The sequence below is a fragment of the Lucilia sericata genome, unplaced genomic scaffold (assembly GCF_015586225.1).
Source record: "Lucilia sericata isolate MDLA Ls3-8-SP2 unplaced genomic scaffold, ASM1558622v1 Contig000159F_arrow, whole genome shotgun sequence".
Taxonomy (NCBI): domain Eukaryota; kingdom Metazoa; phylum Arthropoda; class Insecta; order Diptera; family Calliphoridae; genus Lucilia; species Lucilia sericata.
The window spans coordinates 80,610-104,723 of record NW_023994189.1 but is presented as its reverse complement, the minus strand read 5'-3'; the positions used below and the strand labels follow the sequence as shown (position 1 = coordinate 104,723).

General features: G+C 33.7%; 1 protein-coding gene and 1 long non-coding RNA gene across 36 annotated transcripts in view; both read right to left on the bottom strand.

Moving 5' to 3' along the window:
* LOC119601342 (sorbin and SH3 domain-containing protein 1) overlaps positions 1 to 24,114 on the bottom strand; it is a 79,165-nt gene that overhangs the window by 41,549 nt on the left and 13,502 nt on the right. For 15 of the 35 annotated variants that reach the window (XM_037952206.1, XM_037952201.1, XM_037952207.1 and 12 more), the window contains exon 1: positions 3,634 to 10,931. The exons of 8 other annotated variants lie outside the window; for them this stretch is intronic. In XM_037952206.1, the coding sequence (XP_037808134.1) occupies positions 3,634 to 10,327 (6,694 nt within the window). In that variant the 5' untranslated portion in view covers positions 10,328 to 10,931. Of the gene's footprint in view, positions 1 to 3,633; positions 10,932 to 16,559; positions 16,676 to 24,114 lie in introns of those variants that run through there. 12 more of the 35 variants (XM_037952221.1, XM_037952222.1, XM_037952223.1 and 9 more) reach the window with 11 other exon arrangements.
* Positions 2,842 to 3,627, bottom strand: LOC119601343. Its single transcript, XR_005231216.1, has 2 exons — positions 3,102 to 3,627; positions 2,842 to 2,923 (listed from the first exon to the last, which is right to left on the bottom strand). It is a non-coding gene; the product is annotated as an uncharacterized LOC119601343 (long non-coding RNA).

Genomic DNA, 24,114 nt, shown 5'->3' with positions numbered 1-24,114 from the left:
TTGTCATTGCCAAATTGTTTGTTTATTGTTGTTTTGGTATATTTTTAACTTTTGAAATAATGCATTCCATTGTTTAATAAACATATTTATATTTGTATCAGTATTTAACCCTGTAAATGACTAAAAGTCAATTTTAGTTCTAAATTTATTTCATCTATTTATAAAGTAAACAGATCAAACCAAGTGAAACGGTATTCAATTGTAAAAGATCACTTTTTTCATTAACAATGTTTCGTTATTAGAGGGTTAATTGCATTTATAGTGATTTTTTTCATACTTTTTTAATCTTGTAGTTTATTTTTGTTTGTGGCTTTTATTATGGACCATCTGTTTAGTAAAACAAACAAACAAATACTTGAGTGCCATTTAATGAAAATTTCCCTTTATTATCATTTAATGAATCTCCGCCACAACACCAAATCCAAGTGCAGTCTTATGTCATAACCCACTTTTTGAAATAAAACAGAATTATTCTTAATATAAACACGCACAAACTTTACATTAAATAAGATAAAATCGAAAGAGCTATTATTTGATAAACAACGACCTACAAATACCCTAAATTCTACAAATAATTTGTTTAAAATTTTAATCGAATGAAAAAATTGTAGATCAACATTATCCAGGATTACGGTCCAACTGACTTTCTAGAACATAATCTCAACATTATTTCGAAATCCAAATATCAGTTTTGTTTCTTCCTTCAGTCTCAATCGCATTTTGCTTCCTTTGGGCTGCGGAAGGACAGACATTTTGTTGTAGAACAAAAACAAACACTTTTGATTGCTAGAGAGTATTTTGTAAAGTTTTCACTCCCCTAGATCCACAGTATTCAGGATCTCTTCGCCATTTTTTTTGTTAATTTCCTGTTGACTAATCCATCGACTATTGATCTATGAACTGATCTATAGGCTAGTCTATGGATTAGTCTATAGTCCTAGTCTATGAACTAGTCTATAGTCTAGTCTATAGTCTAGTCTATAGTCTAGTCTATAGTCTAGTCTATAGTCTAGTCTATAGTCTAGTCTATAGTCTAGTCTATAGTCTAGTCTATAGTCTAGTCTATAGTCTAGTCTATAGTCTAGTCTATAGTCTAGTCCTATAGTCTAGTCTATAGTCTAGTCTATAGTCTAGTCTATAGTCTAGTCTATAGTCCTAGTCTATAGTCTAGTCTATAGTCTAGTCTATTCTATAGTCTAGTCTATAGTCTAGTCTATAGTCTAGTCTATAGTCTAGTCTATAGTCTAGTCTATAGTCTAGTCTATAGTCTAGTCTATAGTCTAGTCTATAGTCTAGTCTATAGTCTAGTCTATAGTCTAGTCTATAGTCTAGTCTATAGTCTAGTCTATAGTCTAGTCTATAGTCAGTCTATAGTCTAGTCTATAGTCTAGTCTATAGTCTAGTCTATAGTCTAGTCTATAGTCTAGTCTAGTCTAGTCTATAGTCTAGTCTATAGTCTAGTCTATAGTCTAGTCTATAGTCTAGTCTATAGTCTTAAGTTTTTCAATACAATTTTTTTTGCTATTTTTCAGATAAAAAAAAAAAACACATCTTTTTAGACCGATCTTTTGAACATTTAGCTCACATCAAATGATTGACATTTTCAATAAAAGTTATTGTTCCAAAAGCAACAAACATTTCTTAGAATTTAAACGTCAAAGATGCAATCTAAATTAATCAATGCTAGCTAGTCGTCTTTGATTTTGTTTTTCTCACATCTGTTTAAAATTATTAAATTGTTGGCTGGTGTGGTTCTGGTTCCGAGTAAAATTTAGTCTACATTTAATCATACAAGTATGTATTTACTTAATTGTACAACCATGTATTTAGTTAACATTGCAAAAAAAAATTAAATACAATAATTTGTGTGTAATTGAGAGTACACAAAGAGAAAAGTAAGGGAGGGAAATTGAGAGAGCGTAAGTGCATAATTTACTTAAACTAAACTCAGTTATGCATTTAATTGTTGAAAGTGTTATCAAAATGTCATCATCATCATGCAAAAAGCTTTTTTTGTAACAAATTAATTTTTTTTTTAAATTATAATAAACAAAATAACAAAAAAGTAAATAAATAAAAACGTTCAACAATTTGTTTTGGTTTTTAAGTTATTTAATAATCCATAAATAAGGTTTTGAAAAAAAATTAAAAGAGAACAACAATGTTTCGATTGAATGATCAAATTAACATTGATAGCACATATACATAAATAAATAAAATAATTAAATGGTTTTTTTGTTTAATAAAATTTTAAAGGGAGGGTTAATATTTAAACTAAATTTAAACTAATTTTATTTTTTTTAGATAATTTTTTTTTCAAAGTTTTGGTAACAATTCACAGTTCACAAATTTAACAAAATACACTAGATAAATAATTAAATATATAAAATTGTTTTCATGTTTTGTTTCTTTTGCAAAAAAAAATCAATGTTATTTAATAAATTTTTTATTAAAAAGAGAGCAACAAATAGTAGGTAAAGTGTTAATTAGTAGTATAAATTGTTTTTAGTGGTTAAGTTGTTGTTGTTTAATTAAAATCCTGTCATGTTTAAGGTATTTATAATTAGTGTTTCTGTTTTCTTGAGTTTTAAAATGTTTTTAACGGTTAAAAGGAATCGTTTACAAATTCTTGTGCTCTGGTTTTAAAAGTTGTTGCCTGTATTATGAAAGTTACGCCAATAGTTATTAAATTCCTCAAATATTCGGCTACGAAAAGGTGATTTCCCAAACATCTCATCGAATGAAACCGGAAATTGTGTAAAATATTCTGAAGAACTTGGGAAACTCGTACAGATATTTGAAAATGGTTCAAAAGTGTGCGAGTTTGATGTGGAGACATCATAGCCATGATCACCATTAACATGACCGTTTACATCGTCATCGTAGTTATCGTTATCGTTTCTAAAATCATCGTTATCGTTCTCTAAATTGGCAGCACAAAAAATCCCGGCAAAAAGGTAGCGGAGTTAGAGAGAGAGAGAAAAACAAAAAAAAAGTAATATTCTAAATAGGATAAAGTGCATACATATACACATACACACGCACGCACACACATAAGGACATGTCATGGATGTGATAATACAAAATAAAAATATACATACACCAGGATTTCGGGAGGTAGTAACTAGTATAGTAGTGGGATATACATAATTAATGGTGATTAGAAAAAAGAAAAATATAAATACTTTCTAAGACGATGTATGGAGGATAAAGAGAGCTATAAACATGTTAAAGTACACAAACACCATTACGACAAGGATAATGAGTATAATGAAAGGAGCACCTTGTACCAAAATAACCAATGAAAAATCTGTGAGATGTTTATAAGAGTGGTGGAGTTAAACATACATAAATAAATAGAGTGAGGGGAAGGGGGTGGGGGGCTTTGTGTGTTTAAATTTTAATGTGTGTTCTAGGTGAATCTTCTCCAAGTCGCCCAAGCGGACAACCCTAATACCACAGCTGTACCCAAGACGCTACCAACACCAGTTAAAAGGTATGAATCTGAGTCTGATTGTGAATTTTGTGTAGTTGTTTCTTTGTCATTGTTATTAATAGTGGCTTTGGTGTTACAACATGAGCTTGCTGAAGCTGAAGCTTTTTGGGATGTCACTGTTTTGTCAAAGGACTCACCGTGTCCGCCGTTTTCTGGTAACATGGGTGCGCGCAACGTTTTCACTGTCTTAACCACCGATGATTTTTTGAACGCCTTGCTTACGGAATTATCGGTGGTTTCTTCGGAACGTTCTTCTTCTTGATGTTCTTCGCGATGACCACCTTCGATTTCCTCTTTCTGATGATTGGAGAATTTAGCAAATTCACGTAAATGACGTGGCAAACGTCGCAAGCTGGCCTCCTTCTCACCCTCGATAATTTTTACGGGCGGTACATCTTCCGTCTCACTGAGCTGGGCTTGTGTAGTTGGTTGTGATTCTGCACCCGATTCCCAGTCACTATCGGCTGGCATAGCCAATTTATGACGTCTCTCCTTAACACGACTTAAGAATTCCTCCTCCATATTGGCCTTGTGTTTTGAGTAAGCCTCATCTTCGTGTATCTTTGATATTTTAATTATATTTTGCAATCTACGTTTTTCACGTTCCGCCACCTTGTTCAACCATTCCTCCGCCATTTGTTGCCTAAATACCTCATCTTCAGTAAGAGTTGGTAACTTTTGTGTTGATCTGTAGTGATCACGTAAAGGTCTTGTGATGGGTGATGTCGGTGTGTTGGGTGATGTTGGTGTTTGAGCCATCTGCATAGCTTGAGCTTTCTGTGCCTCCTCCATTAAACGTCTGCGTTCATTTTGTAAACGTTCAAATTCGGTGCGTAGTTCCTCTTCTTTATTAGCTATATACTTCAATTGTTGTTCGTGTATTTCGCGTGGTAAAGAAGCACGTCTTTGACGCATATCTTCCTCTCTTACATGACAACCGTCCAAGGGGAAGAAACCTGAAGGCTGTGGAGCAGGCGAGACCCCCCTTCTAGTGGTGGTACTTATATATTTGGGATTGGGATCCCGTTCAATCATAGAATAACAACTGCCAAACTTAGGTCTATTATTTTCAGGAGCTCTATTCAACATAGGGGCATGATGTCTTCTCACATTGTAGGCATTATACTGATCATAAGAGTGTTGATTGTTAAATGATAAATCATTAGTGGAAGCCGACAAACGTGGTGCTCGTATACCTCCTGGTCGTCGTTGATAACAGATTTCTACTTCCTTGGCAAATGGACGTGCAATATTTTCCGAGGAACCCAAATCACTAGCATATTTAGACCAATCATCTTCAGCTCTTTGGAACTGCATTTGATTACTGTAAGTGCGCTGTCTATGATGCATATCGTCACCCAAATTAAACATAGATTCTGCTCGACGGAAGCGAGCATCGTCGACATATGAGGGGTTAGAGCCTTCTATTTGTATTGGTATTTGATAGGTTTTTGGAGGTTCTGGCACTGGGGGAGCCTCATCATAGTTATCTGATGGTTTGGCAGCTGCTGTTGTGTTAGAATTGCCATTCTCTATATGTATGGGTATTTGATAAGTACGACCTGTTTGATGATCCACTGTATCAGTGGTTGGTTCCTGAGGTCTGGTAAATCTTAAGGAACGAGATTTCATGGATCTTTCGATTTCCTGTTCCAATTCTTTAAGATGTTCATGTCGCGACTTATTAAATTCTTCTATTTGTTGTTTTTGCCTCATGTGTACTCGATTCAAATCAAACATGGAGGCTGATCTTTCACGTTGTTCCCTTTCGGCTTTGCTGGTCTCCAGTTCTCTGTGCAATTGTTTGGAAAGGTCATCAAATTCTTTGAATAACTTTTCATGGTCGTGGCTGAGTGTGGTTGTTTTTTTGTGTTGGGTTGTTGTTGTAGTTGACGAAATCATCTCACCATTATTATCCCCATTCGAGGTTACTTTCGCTGTCGTTGCTGCTGCTGTTGGCGAGTTAAGTGTTGGTAGTGTGGAGGCAGCATCAGCAGCTGCTTTGGCACGTTGCCTAAATTCTTCGTAAGTGTCTTGTATTCCCCTCTTTAGTGCGGTATTCTCTGGTTCTTGTTTTTTTATTAGATCTTTTTCATCCATCTTCGCACTCTTGTTCTCGTCATTAGCAATATTTTGAGAAGTTTCTGCTATAGTGGTTCTTATTGTTGTTTCGTTTTGTGTTGCCGTTTGTTGTTTTCTTTCAATATCTGACGAGTGCTTGTTTAAATTTAAAGCTGACATAATTTCTTGGTCATCTTTGTGTGGTGCTGCTGCTGGTGAATTATGTTGAATATCTTGTTCTTTACCTTTAGCCAAGAAACTATTACTTTCCTGAGACATGGCCGTTTTCAAAGGGAAACTGCTGATTGCATCGGAGGGTTTATCGCCAGAGGTTTTGGTTTCATGTTTTGAAGTGGAGAAATCTTGCACTACTTTACCATTTTCAATGCGTTTTTGTGTCTCATAGCTGTGAGTTTCCACGCTGGAATATCTTTTGGGTTGTGTATTCATGATTTGACTGCAGAAGGGTTCAGTATTCGAAGACTCTATATTTGAGAAACGTTTGTGTTCGTGATCAAAGATATTGGATGAACCCATTGTGGGGAACATCTGGCCCAATGTTGTTTCAACACTTTGCATGTTTCCAGATCCTTTGTGTTCGGAAAGTTGTGGGAATTGATACGAATTCGTTGATGTGCCGTTGTTTAATGTTGATGTTGCTGATGGTACCTGTTCTTTGACTGGAGCACTGCCACTGTTTGTTATTTGCCTTGAGTTATTTTCATACGATGATGATGATGATACGGAGTGTATTTGTTTATTAGCATTTGATTCGCCAGTATCTTGTATAATCGATAGCAAGCGATGTTTGTTCTCTTCTCCATTGTTTTCTCCGTTAGATGCTGCTGGCATTTGTTCATTATTATGGGTCAAGTTGACGTCATCGTTGGGTGTCTGTGTATGGGTTACTGTGGTTGTAGTGACCGTTCGTTTAGAGAGATTTTGTGCTTTAGATGCTGTTTCACTTGACTTGACCGGCACGGGTGGAGGTGGTATCTGTGGGGGAGGTGGCGTTATACTTTTACGTAATTTCTTCATCATTGCTGCAGTTTGTAGCAATTGTTGCTCGGCCAATTTTTCTCTTTCCAAGGTCTGCAACTGTTCCTTAGTGTATTCATGATAACCACGACGTTCTACAAACTTTTGATGGGCATCGAGCAAATCATCTGGTTTCTGTTCTGGTTTCTGTTGTATATAGGAACGTTGGGAGGGTGAGAGACATACTAATACCTGGGGATCATTGCTGGTGGGTACTCCAAGCCAAGATTGATCTTGTTGTTGTTGTTGTTGAGGGGGTTCTGGTCTTTTAGGAGCAGTTTCTCCCACCTTTAGGGATAATTGCAAATCATCAATGTGAGGCAGTTCGGGCAGAGGATAAGGCATATTGTTTTGGGTTTCAACCGCTTTAACGGCACGAGCTTCTCCAATATTTTGCGCAACCGTAGCTAATTCTTCTAGAACTGCATCACCATACGGAAAGGAGGCTAATGTTTCGGCACACAATAATCTTAATTTTTTAGGATCCCCAGCAGAACTAGAACTATCATCTGATTGCTCGCACTGCTGGTTGTTATTGGTTTTGAGATCTGAAATTGAGGATGTTTGAACTGAATCACTGCTTTGTTCAGGAGCCACGTTAATAGCAGTACACTGACTGAAGTTGGTACTGTCTGAACAATGTGAATCCATGGATTCTTGCCGTATTACAGAGGAAGTGAGTAGACTTAAAGCACTATTCAAGCCTTTGGGAAGGTCATGCTGTGATTGTGTATGGGAATTGTGGTAGTCGACATGTTTTTGAAGCAAAGGCAAAGAAGCAGAGTTTGAGAAGGAGGTAGAAGGATTGAAAGCAGAGGTAGAGGTATTATCACATTCATCGCGACTTTGTTCTGGCTCGTGTTCTTGAGAAGGAGGAGGTATGGGAGGTGGTGGCGGAGAACCTCTAGGCGGAGGTGGAGGAATAGGAGTAAATGTGTTACTAGTATTGTAGCTTAATTTCACATAACCGTTTGTAGCACTATTTTCATTATTATTACCGTTTAATTTTACCGTATTGTCATTAGCGTTATTATCATTATTATTAATTATTAAATCGCGAACCGTATTCATATTTACGTCTTGTGAAAAAACCCGAGATGTTTTCGCGTTATTACCCGCACATAAACTACTACTACTATTAGTATTAAACGATTCTTCACAACTATTTTCTGGCGTTCTACTGGCGGCCGTTGTTGATGTTGTTGTGACAGGCAATTTTTGAGTGTTTGAGAGATTTGTATGAATTTTTTTCGTTGAAGACGACGAAGATGATGCTATTGTTGTGTTTGTGTTTTGTGAAGCGACTTCATTAATGGAAGAGAGCACCGATGAAATTTGCTCTTCTATTTGGGCAAAAACAAGTTGCTCATTTTCAGGTGATGATGATGATGATAATAATATTGAATCTAATTTGGAATTTATATTTGAATTTGTTTTTGTTTCAGCTAATGATCTTGTTTTAGTGGTGGTGGTGGTAGTGGAAGTATTGGTGTTTATTGCAGACGCAGTGTAAGGTGTTTGAGGAGTATTTTTGTTTATAAGTTTACTGTTATTTATTGTTTGATTATTATTGTTTTGATTTGCGCAAAATTCCGGCAACTGTTGTTGTGGTATTTTGGCAGTGAATGCTGATGGTGCTGCCGATGATGTCAGTGACTCAAAACAGATGTTTTCTGTCACTGGTTTGTTTATAATATCTCTTAAATCAGTATCCAAATCGAATTCTGGCGTAGATGTATGTACATTTTCAAACAAATCCATATCATGTAAATCGGACATACTGCTGGAGGCGGAATTTGAAATGAAAACAACCTCAGCTGCCTCGGCCTCCGGTGACATACAACTACGCACTGTAGTGCAGCTTTCATCAGCATCGGGAGCATCTTGCAGACGAGCTGCCACAGCTACTGCTATAGGTTCTTCTCTGATAACCTTAGATTTTCTTTGATTAGTAGACTGTTGTTTGTGGGATTTGGAAAAGTCCAAAGAACTTTTGGGATATTTAGCGTTTAGTTTCTGAACTTTACCTTCTGAGGGATAGTTAGTAGCACTTTCATTTGAAGCTGATCTGGACAGGGGATTTTCAGAATTATCGCTTAACTCACTATTCTCTTCGGAAATGCTGTCCAAGAAACGGGGATTTAACATTTGCGGCAAAAAGTGATTCTCCAAGGCTATGCGTTTCTGTTTGCGTGATTGTTTTTGGGAGCAGCTGGCTGAAGAAGTGGATGAGGAGGATGAAGTTACTTCTGTTATAGAATCGGCCACTTTTTGAATATCATCACTATATTCCACGGAAGATTCTGCCTCACTAATGACTGGTGACCTTAACTCCTCCAAATCACTTAAACTTTCATCACTAACCTCCACAATTCTAACAGCCGATGTATTGGCCTTTGCTATACTGTTTAAGGGTTCTTTCATGGTGGGTGAGGTTATTTGTGGTTCATTATCTTTATCCTCCAGATGTACTTGATGTACAATAACTTTAGCTTGTTGGTGTTGATGTTGTTGTTGTTGTTGTGTTTGGGTTTGTTGTGTTTGATCTTCCTCATCTGACGTGCTTACTTTATGTACTATAACTTTAACCTCTTGTTGCTGGGAGGCTGATGCATTTGTAGAGGAGTTTGTGTTGTTCTCCTCTTCAGTTTTGTCCACTTTGTGTACTATAACTTTGACTTCATGCTGTTGAGCGTGTGGTACATTTGTATCTGAATTGCTTTTATCTGTTTTATCTGTAATTTCAGAGTCTTCCTCTGTTGTGATCACTTTATGCACTATTACTTTGGCTTGTTGTTGTTGTTGTTCTTCTTCTTCTTGTTGCGTTTGTTGAGAGAGATTTTCTGTTTGTTTTGTTTTTGCTTCAATATTCTCTTGGCAAAGTTCTTCTGAAATGATTTCATTTTCCTTGACTGCAGTTGGGTCAGTTAAGATTTTATGTATAATAACTTTAAAAGGCTCTTTTTCGGACTTTCCAGTGTCAGCCGGTATTGTGGCACTCTGCTCTTCCTTTAAAGATTCATTAGATTTTGTTGCGTTCGTGGTTGCCAGCTCTTTATTAGTGTTAACACTGTTAGCATCTTCACAAACTATTCTATGTACAATAACCTTACCTAGGGCACACGTACTAGGTGAGATTGGCGGAACTTCTGTTGTTGTTGTTTGGGTTAGGGTGTTGTTTTCCTCTTTGGAAATATCCCTTTGAGGTTCGCTAATTTTAGATTTTTCATTGCCCATATTGTCATTTGTTTTAACACCGTGATTATTTTTACTTTTATTATCGCACTGTGATGGTTCATACAAAACTGTGTCATTCGTTTCTGTCGTCTTTACGTTTACCTCGGACTCTAGTTCTGTTGCAGTGGTGACGTCGGCTGTCGTTTGTTTTAATGATTGCACATTTTCACATTTATCAATGTGATTAGATTTGTTAGTGGTGGATGTGTCAACAATGTCTGCGACATTATTCTCCGAGGAAACTGCACTGATGTTTGTCACTTCGCTGGCAGTGAGAGGAGATGCGGCTGATGTTGTTGTTGTTGGGTTTTCGGGACTGTGGGTAGTGTTGTTGATTGTGGGTGCTGTTGTTGGCTCTTTAGACTCTTTTTTACAATTTTCTTCTTTTGATTTTTGTTGCTGCTGTTGTTGTTGTTGTTGCTGCTGCTGCTGCTGCTGTTTATTACGTTGTTTATTTTTGTTACGATTACGATTTTTATTGCGGTAGTTGGGCATCTCTATTTAATAAACACCTCGACGAGTTGTTACTCCTTGGTTTCTCTTTTGCTATTTGTTTAATTGCTTTTGTTTTGCTAATGATTTGTTTATATTATTGTTGTTGTTTTTTTTTCACGTTTCACGTTTACCTGTAATTTAGTGAATAGTTGCGCTAATCGAAGGTGGTTTTGGGCGGCTTTTTTTTTAAATTATAGTTTTTCAAAATTTCTGCAAAAACTTTATTAACTTTTGTTATTGTTTTTAAATTTTATTAAAGAAAATTCTATATGATTGCATAAGTTTTATAGAATTTAGTATCAAAAAACACACAATTACGCAAAAAGGATGAAGAAAAATGTTTAGTGATGATATTGGTTGTGGTGATGGTGTTGGTGATAGTAGTAGTTGTGGTGTTGTTGATGATGATGATGATGCCATGTACTAAAATGTTTGCTCAATTATCAACAATAACAGTTTGCTTTTCAATATCTATACTATATATTTTCTTTATATTTTTCTAATTTTCTTAATGTCTTTTTTGTACTAATTTTCTTTTCTTTATTTTTTCAATAGAAAATTTTTATAGTGGGCAACAGACAGCTCTTCTTAGTTTTTCGTTCGTTCGTACCATTCGACTTTAAGCGACTGAAAACACTCACGTACTAATGCTCACAGAACCAAAGGCAAACACCGGCATATATAATAAAATTTTTTTTAGGTACATATAAAAAAAAAATCAAGAAAATCTGAACAGAAACATTTTATTTGAACAAAATTAAACGCGCGACCACGAATGTGACACGGATTTAGACAAACAACAACAACAGCAAAAACTACAATAAATAAAATAAAATCATCATCATACAATAAAACAACAAAATCTCTTTAGAAAATTTTGAAAAATCTTTATCATTATCATTGTTGCTGTTGTTGTTGTTGTCGCTGGCTACTTCTCATTAAAGTTTTGCGCCTGATGTTGTCTTGACTAGTACAGATCTGTTCAGTTTAGTTTAGTCTTTCAATTATTGTAGATTTTTATTCATAAAAAGCACGGGGTAACAACAACACTACAAACAACAAAATTTTCATAAAGAAAATATTTCATAATTTAAACACAACAACAACAAACATTAACAAAATAATAATAAATAATTTTCTTAAAAATAGGAAGCTAGAGAAAACAAAAAACTAAAAAGATTCCCCCACATTTCGATTTGCCACTACTATTCAATCGTAAATATTTTTCAAAAAGTTGCTCATTTCTTAAAAAAAAAGAAACAACATTATTATTGGAATTTGCCAATTTCGTAGAGTTGATCTTCTAGTAACCAAAAAAATGGCGTGCGCGTGTCAGTGTTTATTTTGAGAGCAGAAAAGCAAACAAATTGACGATTTTTGATCTTTTACGAATGCATCCTCACATTTTGTAGGTGTAGATGTATATTCGTCTTTCCAAAATTAGTGCATTAATACCTTTTTATATACCCATATAACTGAGCTCATTGCCTAAAATTATTTTTATAGTTTAAAATTTATTAAATCATATAACTGACAACAACAAAAAAAATATTTTAAAATTAACCCAGTAAACATTTTTTTTGCTTATGGCCGAAAAAATGACAACAATTTCCTGTGGAATGTTGTTTAATAATTTAAATAATTAAGTTTTTCTTAATAAATAAAATAAAATGGCTGTTTTCAGACAACATTGACTGAATGTCAAATTTTAAATATTTGTGAAGAAAAAGACAATTAATCTTTTAGCTTTAGAAAACTGATGTTTTCTTTAAAAAAAACATAATTCTTAGTTTACGTCATAACACAAACTTTTTTTTATGATTTTGCCAAATTTTTCCATTGAAGGCAGTTTTTTAGAGATTTTAGTTTAGCAAAAATTTTAATTTTTGAATAATATTTTGTTCAAATAATTGAAAATATAATAAGAGACTAATCTAAGAGACTAAAGTCCGATAAGCTTAATGGAAATTTCGAGTATTTTATTCCAATATCTAAGATCACATTAGATTTTATATCGAAATATATCAATATTCAAAGCGATTCTTGAGCATACAATGTGGAAATGGTTTAATAAGAACTTACATATCTAGCGATATCAGAACGGATAAGAAAATACTGCAGATCGATAACACAGGCCAACAATATTTTAAAAAATTCAGAACCGAATACGAACCCAAGACGACAGATTGAACTTTCAGATGTCTTCACGCTGTTATAGCGTCTCAAATATGACCAAAAACATGTTTTCTAAACTTTGTAACACGATATCTGGAAAACCTGATATGAAGGATAAATTTCGAGGTCAGATTCGAATTGAGTAGCGCTGAAAAGTTTCAAAGTTAAACATTTATCGGCCAGAGTGTTTGCCCTATGCTAGAGGATGGAGAAGTTCAAGTGATCGAAAAATATATATGTTGGACCTTTGATAGAATAATATTAACAAAATCACTGAAAGCTTAATGGGAATTAAGTTCTAACATCCATAAACCGGAAATCCAATAGTTTGTTGGTTTACAAGATATCTATTACAAGATCTCTCCAAATCATACACGTCATTTGATTGCCTGGATTATTTGAGAGGTTAGGAATGATCTTGCAAACAAAACTTAAGAAACTCTGGAAGTAATCTGGAAAATCTAAATACTTTTGAGGCTACAAACCCTTTAAATATACCCTTTAAATATACGATTTTCCTGATAAATCAGAGTTTTAAACAGATTTAGCAGCGGTCAGTGAGAGATCATTATTTGATATTTGATAACAAATATAGGGAGCTAGAGATATAATGATAAGTAGGGCTCTATAAATCGACTTTTGAATAATCGAACAATCGACTTTTTGTCGAAAAAAGTCGAAGTCGACTATTTTGTTCTAAAAAAGTCGATAACTCGACTAACGTATATGAAAAAAGTCGACTTTGTAAATAAAAGTCGGAAAGTCGAAAAAAGTCGGAAAAAGTCGAAAACTCGAAAATAGTAGAAAAAAGTCAAAAATTGTCGAAAATTTTAAAAAAGTGGAAAAAAAGTCAAAAACTCTAAAATAGTCGGAAAAACTCGAAAAAAGTCAAAAAATAGTTGAAAGAAGTCGAAAATAGTCAAAAAGTCGGAAAAAGTCGAAAAAGTCAAAAAAGTCGAAAAGTCGGAAAAAGTAGAAAAGTCGACTATTTATAAAATACTAAAAGTCGAAAAGTCCAAAAGTCGACTTTTAATTATATGAAAAAAGTCGAACAATCGACTTTTCATAAAATGCAAAAAGTCGAAAATTCGACTTTTCGTTTCAACTATAGAACCCTAATGATAAGCAAAAACTTCTGATCGATTCTGAATCCAGAATGATCCTTATCTATTAAACTCCAAGTTGATTTAAAAACTACAATGTTTTTGACACCCTTCAAGCATCGGCGGGTTATGAGAGGCGTTCGCAGCGTATACTTCCAATTGGTGCTGCTGCGAGCGGACATCTGTTCTAATATTAAACGGTTATCACATTAAAAAAAACAGGATAGGTTACGTTAGACTAATCAGTAGCTAAAACTCAACGAGTAACTTTCCTCTTCTCAAAGAATATGCTCTCTCGTTTCCTTAAAGAATATGAATGTCTTTCTCTAAATCTCAAATGTCCCTAAATGTTTGCTGGGTATAAAGCCTTAATTAAACGAATTATAATAGAGGTATCTCATAAATAAATGTGCTAAAATGCAGTGAGTGATCGTGTAAAATTTAAAAGAAATTATGGTTTAATATCATCAAAAGTCAAAAGGTCAAATTACTAAGAATTTCAAAGAATTAAAGAAGTAATCGTGTTTATAGCCGAATAGTATACACCTATCAGCGAAATATATAATATAATAAAAGAACTATATATATTTAGTTTCAAAACTTTTTATCGGTTCAACCGATAAGTTCATATTTAGTTCTAAAGATTGTTGTCTTCATCTGAGTTAAAAAGAACAAATTGGTTCAAAACTTTTAACAGATTAAATAATTTTTGAGATGGAATTTATTTATCTTTTCCACATAGTTCATATATATATAGTCTACTGCCTTATAGTTCCTCTGTTTTGAAGAATCTTATATCATTCTATAAGACATATACATATGTATCTGTGAAAACTTTCCTACTTGAAGCCAGCAAAATCAATTCATTAACAAGTAAGAGTGTTATATTCGGCTATGTCGAATCTTATATACCCACCATCACACCGTATGCCGTAAAAGGAATGTTCCGCTATAAACATCAGGCTGATATTTGGAATGGACTTTATATGTAGGGTCAATTATGGACCGATCCTCATAAAATTTGTTTTTAAGAGATTTTTGCTGGTAAGAAACTATCTTATGACGAATTTCATCGCTATGCTCGTATTTTTTATCCAGTAATGAGCGTTAAAGTCATTTTCTGAAGGGGACCCTATATGGAGTGAAGGGTCAATTATGGACCTAACCTCATAAAATGTGCTACAGAGATTTTAGGTCGTAGGAAACTTACTTATATAAAATTTCATCGCTTTACTCATGTTTATCCAGTAATGATCGTTAAAGTCATTTTCTCAAAGGGACCTTATTTGGGGGGTGGGATCAATTATTGACCGATATTCATAAAAATTGGTAGAGAGCTTCTTACTCACATTTGTGCCTAATTTCATTGTTATACTCTTATTTTTAAAACAGTTATGACTGTTAAAGCTGTTTTTCGGGGGTCCACGAAAACTTGGACCAATATTGTCCATTTTAAATACCTAAGAAACCTTATCTATATGGAATATTTGTGTAAAATTTTAACCCTCTAGCTGTTTCTGTACGGACTCTATAATGTTTTCAACAGACAGACGGACGGACATGGCTAGATCGTCTTAAAATTTAATAAGGACCTTGAAAATGTTTGTACTTATATGGGTCTATGACCAATATATCGATGTACTACAAACGGAATGCTTTCATTTCATATATATAGTGTCTAGAAAAATAACTATTGGTTTGAGATATTTTCGAAAAGGTTAAAAGGTATATAAGATAAACTCTTACTTGTTATTTTTAGGTCAAACAAGTTTGAAAAAGTTTCTCCCGATTTCTCAAATTTGTTTCACTTTAACTAATTTAGTCACTTTTGAATAAAAAATATTTCCTTTCGAACATATCATTCATGCAGGATCCATACATATATTTGTATATAAAAGCTATATATCACTGAGTTGCATACACTATGACAAAACCAATATTTTCCTTATAATTTTAGTGTAGAGTGTAAAAATATGCAATGTTATTGTTCGGCAAGGAAAAGTGTGTAGTTGCAAATGGATTTGGATGGGGGTTTCTTTGTTTTTTTTTTTTTATTCCATAGTAGATGTAGTTCATGTTTTTAATTGCACAGACAATACCAACAACAAGTCTCCCATTTAATGTAGGGGTCAGTCAATTAATCTCAAGTATTACCCTTGGATAAATACAAATTTATGCAATACTAATGTATTATGGTCGGTATATATGTTACGTATACGCAATGAAGCAATTGAGAAATACACAGTGGTTTGTTAAGACATTTTTAAGATAAAAAATTTTAAATGTTGTAGAAAAAACTATAGTTTTTCTTCAGATCAAAAGCAATTATTAAACATTTTTAAGTTTACTTTCAATTTTTTTTCTATTAAAAAGTTCTTTTAAACCACTGTGTTTAACCATAGAAACGCTTAAGAACTTTTATAAATTAAAACGTTGAAATGTATTTTTTTCCTAAAAGAAAATGATTAGTGGGGCATCTGTTTTTGTCAGAGTGAGAGAGTCAATCGGCTTATACAGACACAGTTTTTATTTTTTTTTTTAGAGCAGCGGCTCTTGAATAAACATTTAACACTATTGAAACCATTGAGGGGTTAGTGGTAACATTAACATTATTTAATATTTTTTAATTTCACAAAAATGTCAAAATGACCGCATTAAATTTTAAAAAAATTACACACGTAAATTCAATTGTTTTGTTACACAAACACTCTAATTTTCTAATTAATATAAATATTTATTTAAGTAATTTTTTTCAACGAAATTCTCTGCAAAATTGTTTATAATTGGCCTTAGTAAAAAAACCTAATTGTTTATGCTTATTTTATTATTTTGGCACTATTAAACACTATCTCATCTTGTTGTTATAACAAAACTATAACAAAAAATTCTTTTAAATTATTTACGTGGTTTAAACATAAACATTTTAATTTATTTATTTAAAATTATACACATACTTAACAACTAAATGTTTTGTGAGAGTGCAAGTAGTAGAAATAATTTTTTTAAAACATTATTTTTCTTCTTCTTTTAGTTTGTAAATTTGTGTATTTACCGCACAACGATCGCGTCTGTACTAGAAGGGCTTTAGTTTGCCGTTTTGCAAACCTAAAAAAAAATGATGTGCACAATAAAACACATTGTGTATTCTAAATATATACAATAACAACAGCAACTACAATTACTAAATTTATAATAAAAAACAACAATTACAACAAAAAAGCAGCAACATAATGTATGAATGAGTACAAATGACGATCTTACGTCATCAGCTAGTGCACAATATTCTTTTTGTTGTTGTTTGTTTTTACGAAAGCGTTTAGAAATTAATGGGCTTGTCTATAGGAAACCATTTATATTTACAAATGGCCTGTGTATAGTGGTTAGGAAATCAGAAGGACTAATTTGAAAAACACCAAACAAATCTTAGAGCTTTTTTGATTCACAAATTTCCGGGGTCAAAGTTCAACATTTTATATATTTCGAATGTTTTCTTAGAAACAAGTTAGACGACTATGCCGACAACTGAGCTAGAACTGAACTAGAACTGCACTAGAACTGTACTAGAACTGAAATAGAACTGTACTAGAACTGAACTAGAACTGAACTGAACTAGAACTGAACTAGACTGAACTAGAACTGAACTAGAACTGAACTAGAACTGAACTAGAACTGAACTAGAACTGAACTAGAACTGAACTAGAACTGAACTAGAACTGAACTAGAACTGAACTAGAACTGAACTAGAACTGAACTAGAACTGAACTAGAACTGAACTAGAACTGAACTAGAACTGAACTAGAACTGAACTAGAACTGAACTAGAACTGAACTAGAACTGAACTAGAACTGAACTAGAACTGAACTAGAACTGAACTAGAACTGAACTAGAACTGAACTAGAACTGAACTAGAACTGAACTAGAACTGAACTAGAACTGAACTAGAACTGAACTAGAACTGAACTAGAACTGAACTAGAACTGAACTAGAACTGAACTAGAACTGAACTAGAACTGAACTAGAACTGAACTAGAACTGAACTAGAACTGAACTAGAACTGAACTAGAACTGAACTAGAACTGAACTAGAACTGAACTAGAACTGAACTAGAACTGAACTAGAACTGAACTAGAACTGAACTAGAACTGAACTAGAACTGAACTAGAACTGAGCTAGAACTGAACTAGAACTGAACTAGAACTGAACTACAACTGAACTACAACTGAACTACAACTGAACTGGAACTGAACTAGAACTGAACTAGAACTGAACGAGAACTGAACGAGAACTGAACTAGAACTGAACTAGAACTGAACTAGAACTGAACTAGAACTGAACTAGAACTGAACTAGAACTGAACTAGAACTGAACTAGAACTGAACTAGAACTGAACTAGAACTGAACTAGAACTGAACTAGAACTGAACTAGAACTGAACTAGAACTGAACTAGAACTGAACTAGAACTGAACTAGAACTGAACTAGAACTGAACTAGAACTGAACTAGAACTGAACTAGAACTGAACTAGAACTGAACTAGAACTGAACTAGAACTGAACTAGAACTGAACTAGAACTGAACTAGAACTGAACTAGAACTGAACTAGAACAGAACTAGAACAGAACTAGAACTGAACTAGAACTGAACTAGAACTGAACTAGAACTGAACTAGAACTGAACTAGAACTGAACTAGAACTGAACTAGAACTGAACTAGAACTGAACTAGAACTGAACTAGAACTGAACTAGAACTGAACTAGAACTGAACTAGAACTGAACTAGAACTGAAACTAGAACTGAACTGGAACTGAACTAGAACTAAACTAGAACTGAACTAGAACTGAACTAGAACTGAACTAGAACTGAACTAGAACTGAACTAGAACTGAACTAGAACTGAACTAGAACTGAACTAGAACTGAACTAGAACTGAACTAGAACTGAACTAGAACTGAACTAGAACTGAACTAGAACTGAACTAAACTGAACTAGAACTGAACTAGAACTGAACTAGAACTGAACTAGAACTGAACTAGAACTGAACTAGAACTGAACTAGAACTGAACTAGAACTGAACTAGAACTGAACTAGAACTGAACTAGAACTGGACTAGAACTGAACTAGAACTGAACTTAGAACTGAACTAGAACTGAACTAGAACTGAACTAGAACTGAACTAGAACTGAACTAGAACTGAACTAGAACTGAACTGAACTAGAACTGAACTAGAACTGAACTTGAACTAGAACTGAACTAGAACTGAACTTGAACTAGAACTGAACTTGAACTAGAACTGAACTTGAACTGAACTAGAACTGAACTAGAACTGAACTAGAACTGAACTAGAACTGAACTAGAACTGAACTAGAACTGAACTAGAACTGAACTAGAACTGAACTAGAACTGAACTAGAACTGAACTAGAACTGAACTAGAACTGAACTAGAACTTGAACTGAACTAGAACTGAACTAGAACTAAACTAGAACTAAATTAGAACTGAACAAAAGTTAAAGTAGACCTAAACTGGAAAGTTGTAGACTATGGACTGGTGAATTTAGACGGTCTTTCTGTTCCTGTAGACACCCAGAGAACCAACCGGTACTTCTAACAAATATGATTGGATTAGTTAGTTGCACATTCATGAGATAATCCGGACCATGAAATAGGCTTGAACCATATGGATCTCAGCATGTGCTCTGATACGAAGGGACAGTTATGTGCCATGGAAGATGTTGTTTTCGTCTAAACGCCTTCTGCAGGAACGATGTTTCAAGAAATATTGATTCTCTTACTATTTGAGGGTCTCTAATCTAAAAAAAAATTGTATTCAAGCAGAGTTGTTACTGTGACTGACAAACTAATTCAAATAAACTGTGTTTCTAATCAAAATATTTGAATAATTGCCACTTAAAAGTGACAGTATTTGCATTCAAGCGTTTGTTTTTTCTAAAACGTACTTATGATAATTTAAAACAATAGCTGAAGATGAATCATTTAAGACATTTTTAAATGATGTTAGATGAACAATAAAAAAAATAATTCCCTAATAAAACATTTTGCGCATTTAAATGTGAACTACATGTACATATTTAAATATGGTTAAAATATTTATGAAGCTTGACAAAATTCTTAAAATAGAAATACATTTTTAAATTGAAAACAAAATAAACAACAGAGCTTTAAACCGGTATTATTTTCAGATAAGACACCTGCATTTTAAAATTAAAAAACGAATTTTAATTTGCGGTTATGAAATGTTAAAAATTATTTCTTTGAAATTATATATTTTTATATAATTTAAATTAATATTTTTCACATAAAATTTCATTTGTTTTTAAGAACAAAAATAATGTCATGTATTGAATTGTTTGTTGTGAATAGATCTATTTAATTAACCCTGTCTTGGCATGGGAAATTGATTGTGATGAATGTTTATTATTTAATTTTATGAACATGGGAAAACAAACAAGTTAATGAAGATGTAATAGATAAATTACTTAAACTGTTCCAGATGTATCTATTAAGTAAATGGTGCAAATGTTTACATTGCAATTGCATGTACAGAGATAACAATTTGTAAAATCCTATTAATCTTTTTGAAAGATAATGATGTCATAACTTGTTCTAGCAAGAGTGCCAACACAACTGATCATTTAAAGTTTCTGGGACGATTAAAATATATTTTTTAATATAATTCGATCTTCACCCTTCTAAATTGTAAAAATTCAACTTTACAATTTCATTCATAAAATAAACCCCACTATATATGTAAATGAAGTTGTCAAGGTGTTGTAAACATTTTAGACTATTTTAAGAACTAATATGACAGACTTTCATTTCTAAAGTTTTATTTACCTAACATGACCCATATACAAAAAAAAAACAGCTGTAGCAAATAATTCACTTCCAGCTTATCCATGACGTTTTGTTTTCAGGAAATACACACTAATTTGAAACAATTTATACTAAAACAAATTTAGCTGACGTACAACATTTTCTAAACGACAAGAAAGTTCTCTTGAAATTATAATCTTTTCCATTGATCTTGAACTTTTTTTGTTTAAATTTGATATCATTGTGCTTTTTTTCTTGTTGTTGAGATGTCACATTCAACAAATAATAGAAAAAGATAGACAAACTTTAAACAAATTGAAATTATCTATTGTAGTCTGATGCAGGTATGGGAAATTGAAATTTTAAAATAGTACCAACCTTTGTAGAATGAAAGGTACTAAATTAGAACAGAACTAGAGCTGAGCTAGAACAGAACTAGAACTAGAACAAAACTAGAACTAGAACAGAACTAGAACAGAACTAGAACAGAACTAGAACTAGAACAGAACTATAACAGAACTAGAACAGAACTAGAACAGAACTAGAACAGAACTAGAACAGAACTAGAACAGAACTAGAACAGAACTAGAACAGAACTAGAACAGAACTAGAACAGAACTAGAACAGAACTAACAGAATTAGAACACAACTAGAACAGAACTAGAACAGAACTAAAACAGAACTAGAACAGAACTAGAACAGAACTAGAACAGAACTAGAACAGAACTAGAACAGAACTAGAACAGAACTAGAACAGAACAGAACTGGAATAGAACTAGAATAGAACTAGAACTGAACTAGAACAGAACTAGAACAGAACTAGAACAGAACTAAAACAGAACTAACACAGAACTAGAACAGAACTAGAACAGAACTAGAACAGAACTAGAACAGAACAGAACTAGAACAGAACCAGAACAGAACTAGAACAGAACTAGAACAGAACTAGAACAGAACTAGAACAGAACTAGAACAGAACTAGAACAGAACTAGAACAGAACTAGAACAGAACTAGAACAGAACTAGAACAAAACTAGAACAGAACAGAACAGAACTAGAATAGAACTAGAACAGAACTAGAACAGAACTAGAACAGAACTAGAACAGAACTAAAACAGAACTAGAACAGAACTAGAACAGAACTAAAACAGAACTAGAACAGAACTAGAACAGAACTAGAACAGAACTAGAACAGAACTAGAACAGAACTAGAACAGAACTAGAACAGAACTAGAACAGAACTAGAACAGAACTAGAACAGAACTAGAACAGAACTAGAACAGAACTAGAACAGAACTAGAACAGAACTAGAACAGAACTAGAACAGAACTAGAACAGAACTAGAACAGAACTAGAACAGAACTAGAACAGAACTAGAACAGAACTAAACAGAACTAGAACTAGAACAGAACTAGAACAGAACTAGAACAGAACTAGAACAGAACTAGAACAGAACTAGAACAGAACTAGAACAGAACTAGAACAGAACCAGAACAGAACTAGAACAGAACTAGAACAGAACTAGAACAGAACTAGAACAGAACTAGAACAGAACTAGAACAGAACTAGAACAGAACTAGAACAGAACTAGAACAGAACTAGAACAGAACTACAACTGAACTAGAACAGAACCAGAACAGAACTAGAACAGAACTAGAACAGAACTAGAACAGAACTAGAACAGAACTAGAACAGAACTAGAACAGAACTAGAACAGAACTAGAACAGAACTAGAACAGAACTAGAACAGAACTAGAACAGAACTAGAACAGAATTAGAACACAACTAGAACAGAACTAGAACAGAACTAAAACAGAACTAGAACAGAACTAGAACAGAACTAGAACAGAACTAGAACAGAACTAGAACAGAACCAGAACAAGAACTAGAACAGAACCAGAACAGAACTAGAACAGAACTAGAACAGAACTAGAACAGAACTAGAACAGAACTAGAACAGAACCAGAACAGAACTAGAACAGAACTAGAACAGAACTAGAACAGAACTAGAACAGAACTAGAACAGAACTAGAACAGAACTAGAACAGAACCAGAACAGAACTAGAACAGAACTAGAACAGAACTAGAACAGAACTAGAACAGAACTAGAACAGAACTAGAACAGAACTAGAACAGAACCAGAACAGAACTAGAACAGAACTAGAACAGAACTAGAACAGAACTAGAACAGAACTAGAACAGAACTAGAACAGAACTAGAACAGAACTAGAACAGAACTAGAACAGAACTAGAACAGAACTAGAACAGAACTAGAACAGAACCAGAACAGAACTAGAACAGAACTAGAACAGAACTAGAACAGAACTAGAACAGAACTAGAACAGAACTAGAACAGAACTACAACAGAACTAGAACAGAACTAGAACAGAACTAGAACAGAACTAAAACAGAACTAGAACAGAACTAGAACAGAACTAAACAGAACTAGAACAGAACTAGAACTGAACTAGAACTGAACTAGAACAGAACTAGAACAGAACTAGAACAGAACTAGAACAGAACTAGAACAGAACTAGAACAGAACTAGAACAGAGAAACAGAACTAGAACAGAACTAGAACAGAACTAGAACAGAACTAGAACAGAACTAGAACAGAACTAGAACAGAACTAGAACAGAACTAGAACAGAACTAGAACAGAACTAGAACAGAACTAGAACAGAACTAGAACAGAACTAGAACAGAACTAGAACAGAACTAGAACAGAACTAGAACAGAACTAGAACAGAACCAGAACAGAACTAGAACAGAACTAGAACAGAACTAGAACAGAACTAGAACAGAACTAGAACAGAACTAGAACAGAACTAGAACAGAACTAAAACAGAACTAGAACAGAACTAGAACAGAACTAGAACAGAACTAGAACAGAACTAGAACAGAACTAGAACAGAACTAGAACAGAACTAGAACAGAACTAGAACAGAACTAGAACAGAACTAGAACAGAACTAGAACAGAACTAGAAACAGAACTAGAACAGAACTAGAACAGAAACTAGAACAGAACTAGAACAGAACTAGAACAGAACTAGAACAGAACTAGAACAGAACTAGAACAGAACTAGAACAGAACCTAGAACAGAACTAGAACTAACAGAATAGAACAGAACTAGAACAGAACTAGAACAGACCTAGAACAGAACTAGAACAGAACTAGCACAGAACTAGAAGAACAGAACAGACTAGAACAGAACTAGAACAGAACTAACAGAACTCGAACAGAACTAGAACAGAACTAGAACAGAAAAACAGAACTCGAACAACTAGAAACTAGAATGAACTAGAACAGAACTGAAACAGAACTAGAACAGAAACTAGAACAGAACTAGAACAGAACTAGAAACAGAACTAGAACAGAACTAGAACAGAACTAGAACAGAACTAGAAACAGAACTAGAACAGAACTAGAACAGAACTAAAACAGAACTAGAACAGAACTAAGAACAGAACTAGAACCAGAACTAGAACAAACTAGAACAGAACTAGAACAGAACTAGAACAGAACTAGAACAGAACTAGAACAGAACTAGAACAGAACTAGAACAGAACTAGAACAGAACTAGAACAGAACTAGAACAGAACTAGAACAGAACTAGAACAGAACTAGAACAGAACTAGAACAGAACTAGAACAGAACTAGAACAGAACTAGAACAGAA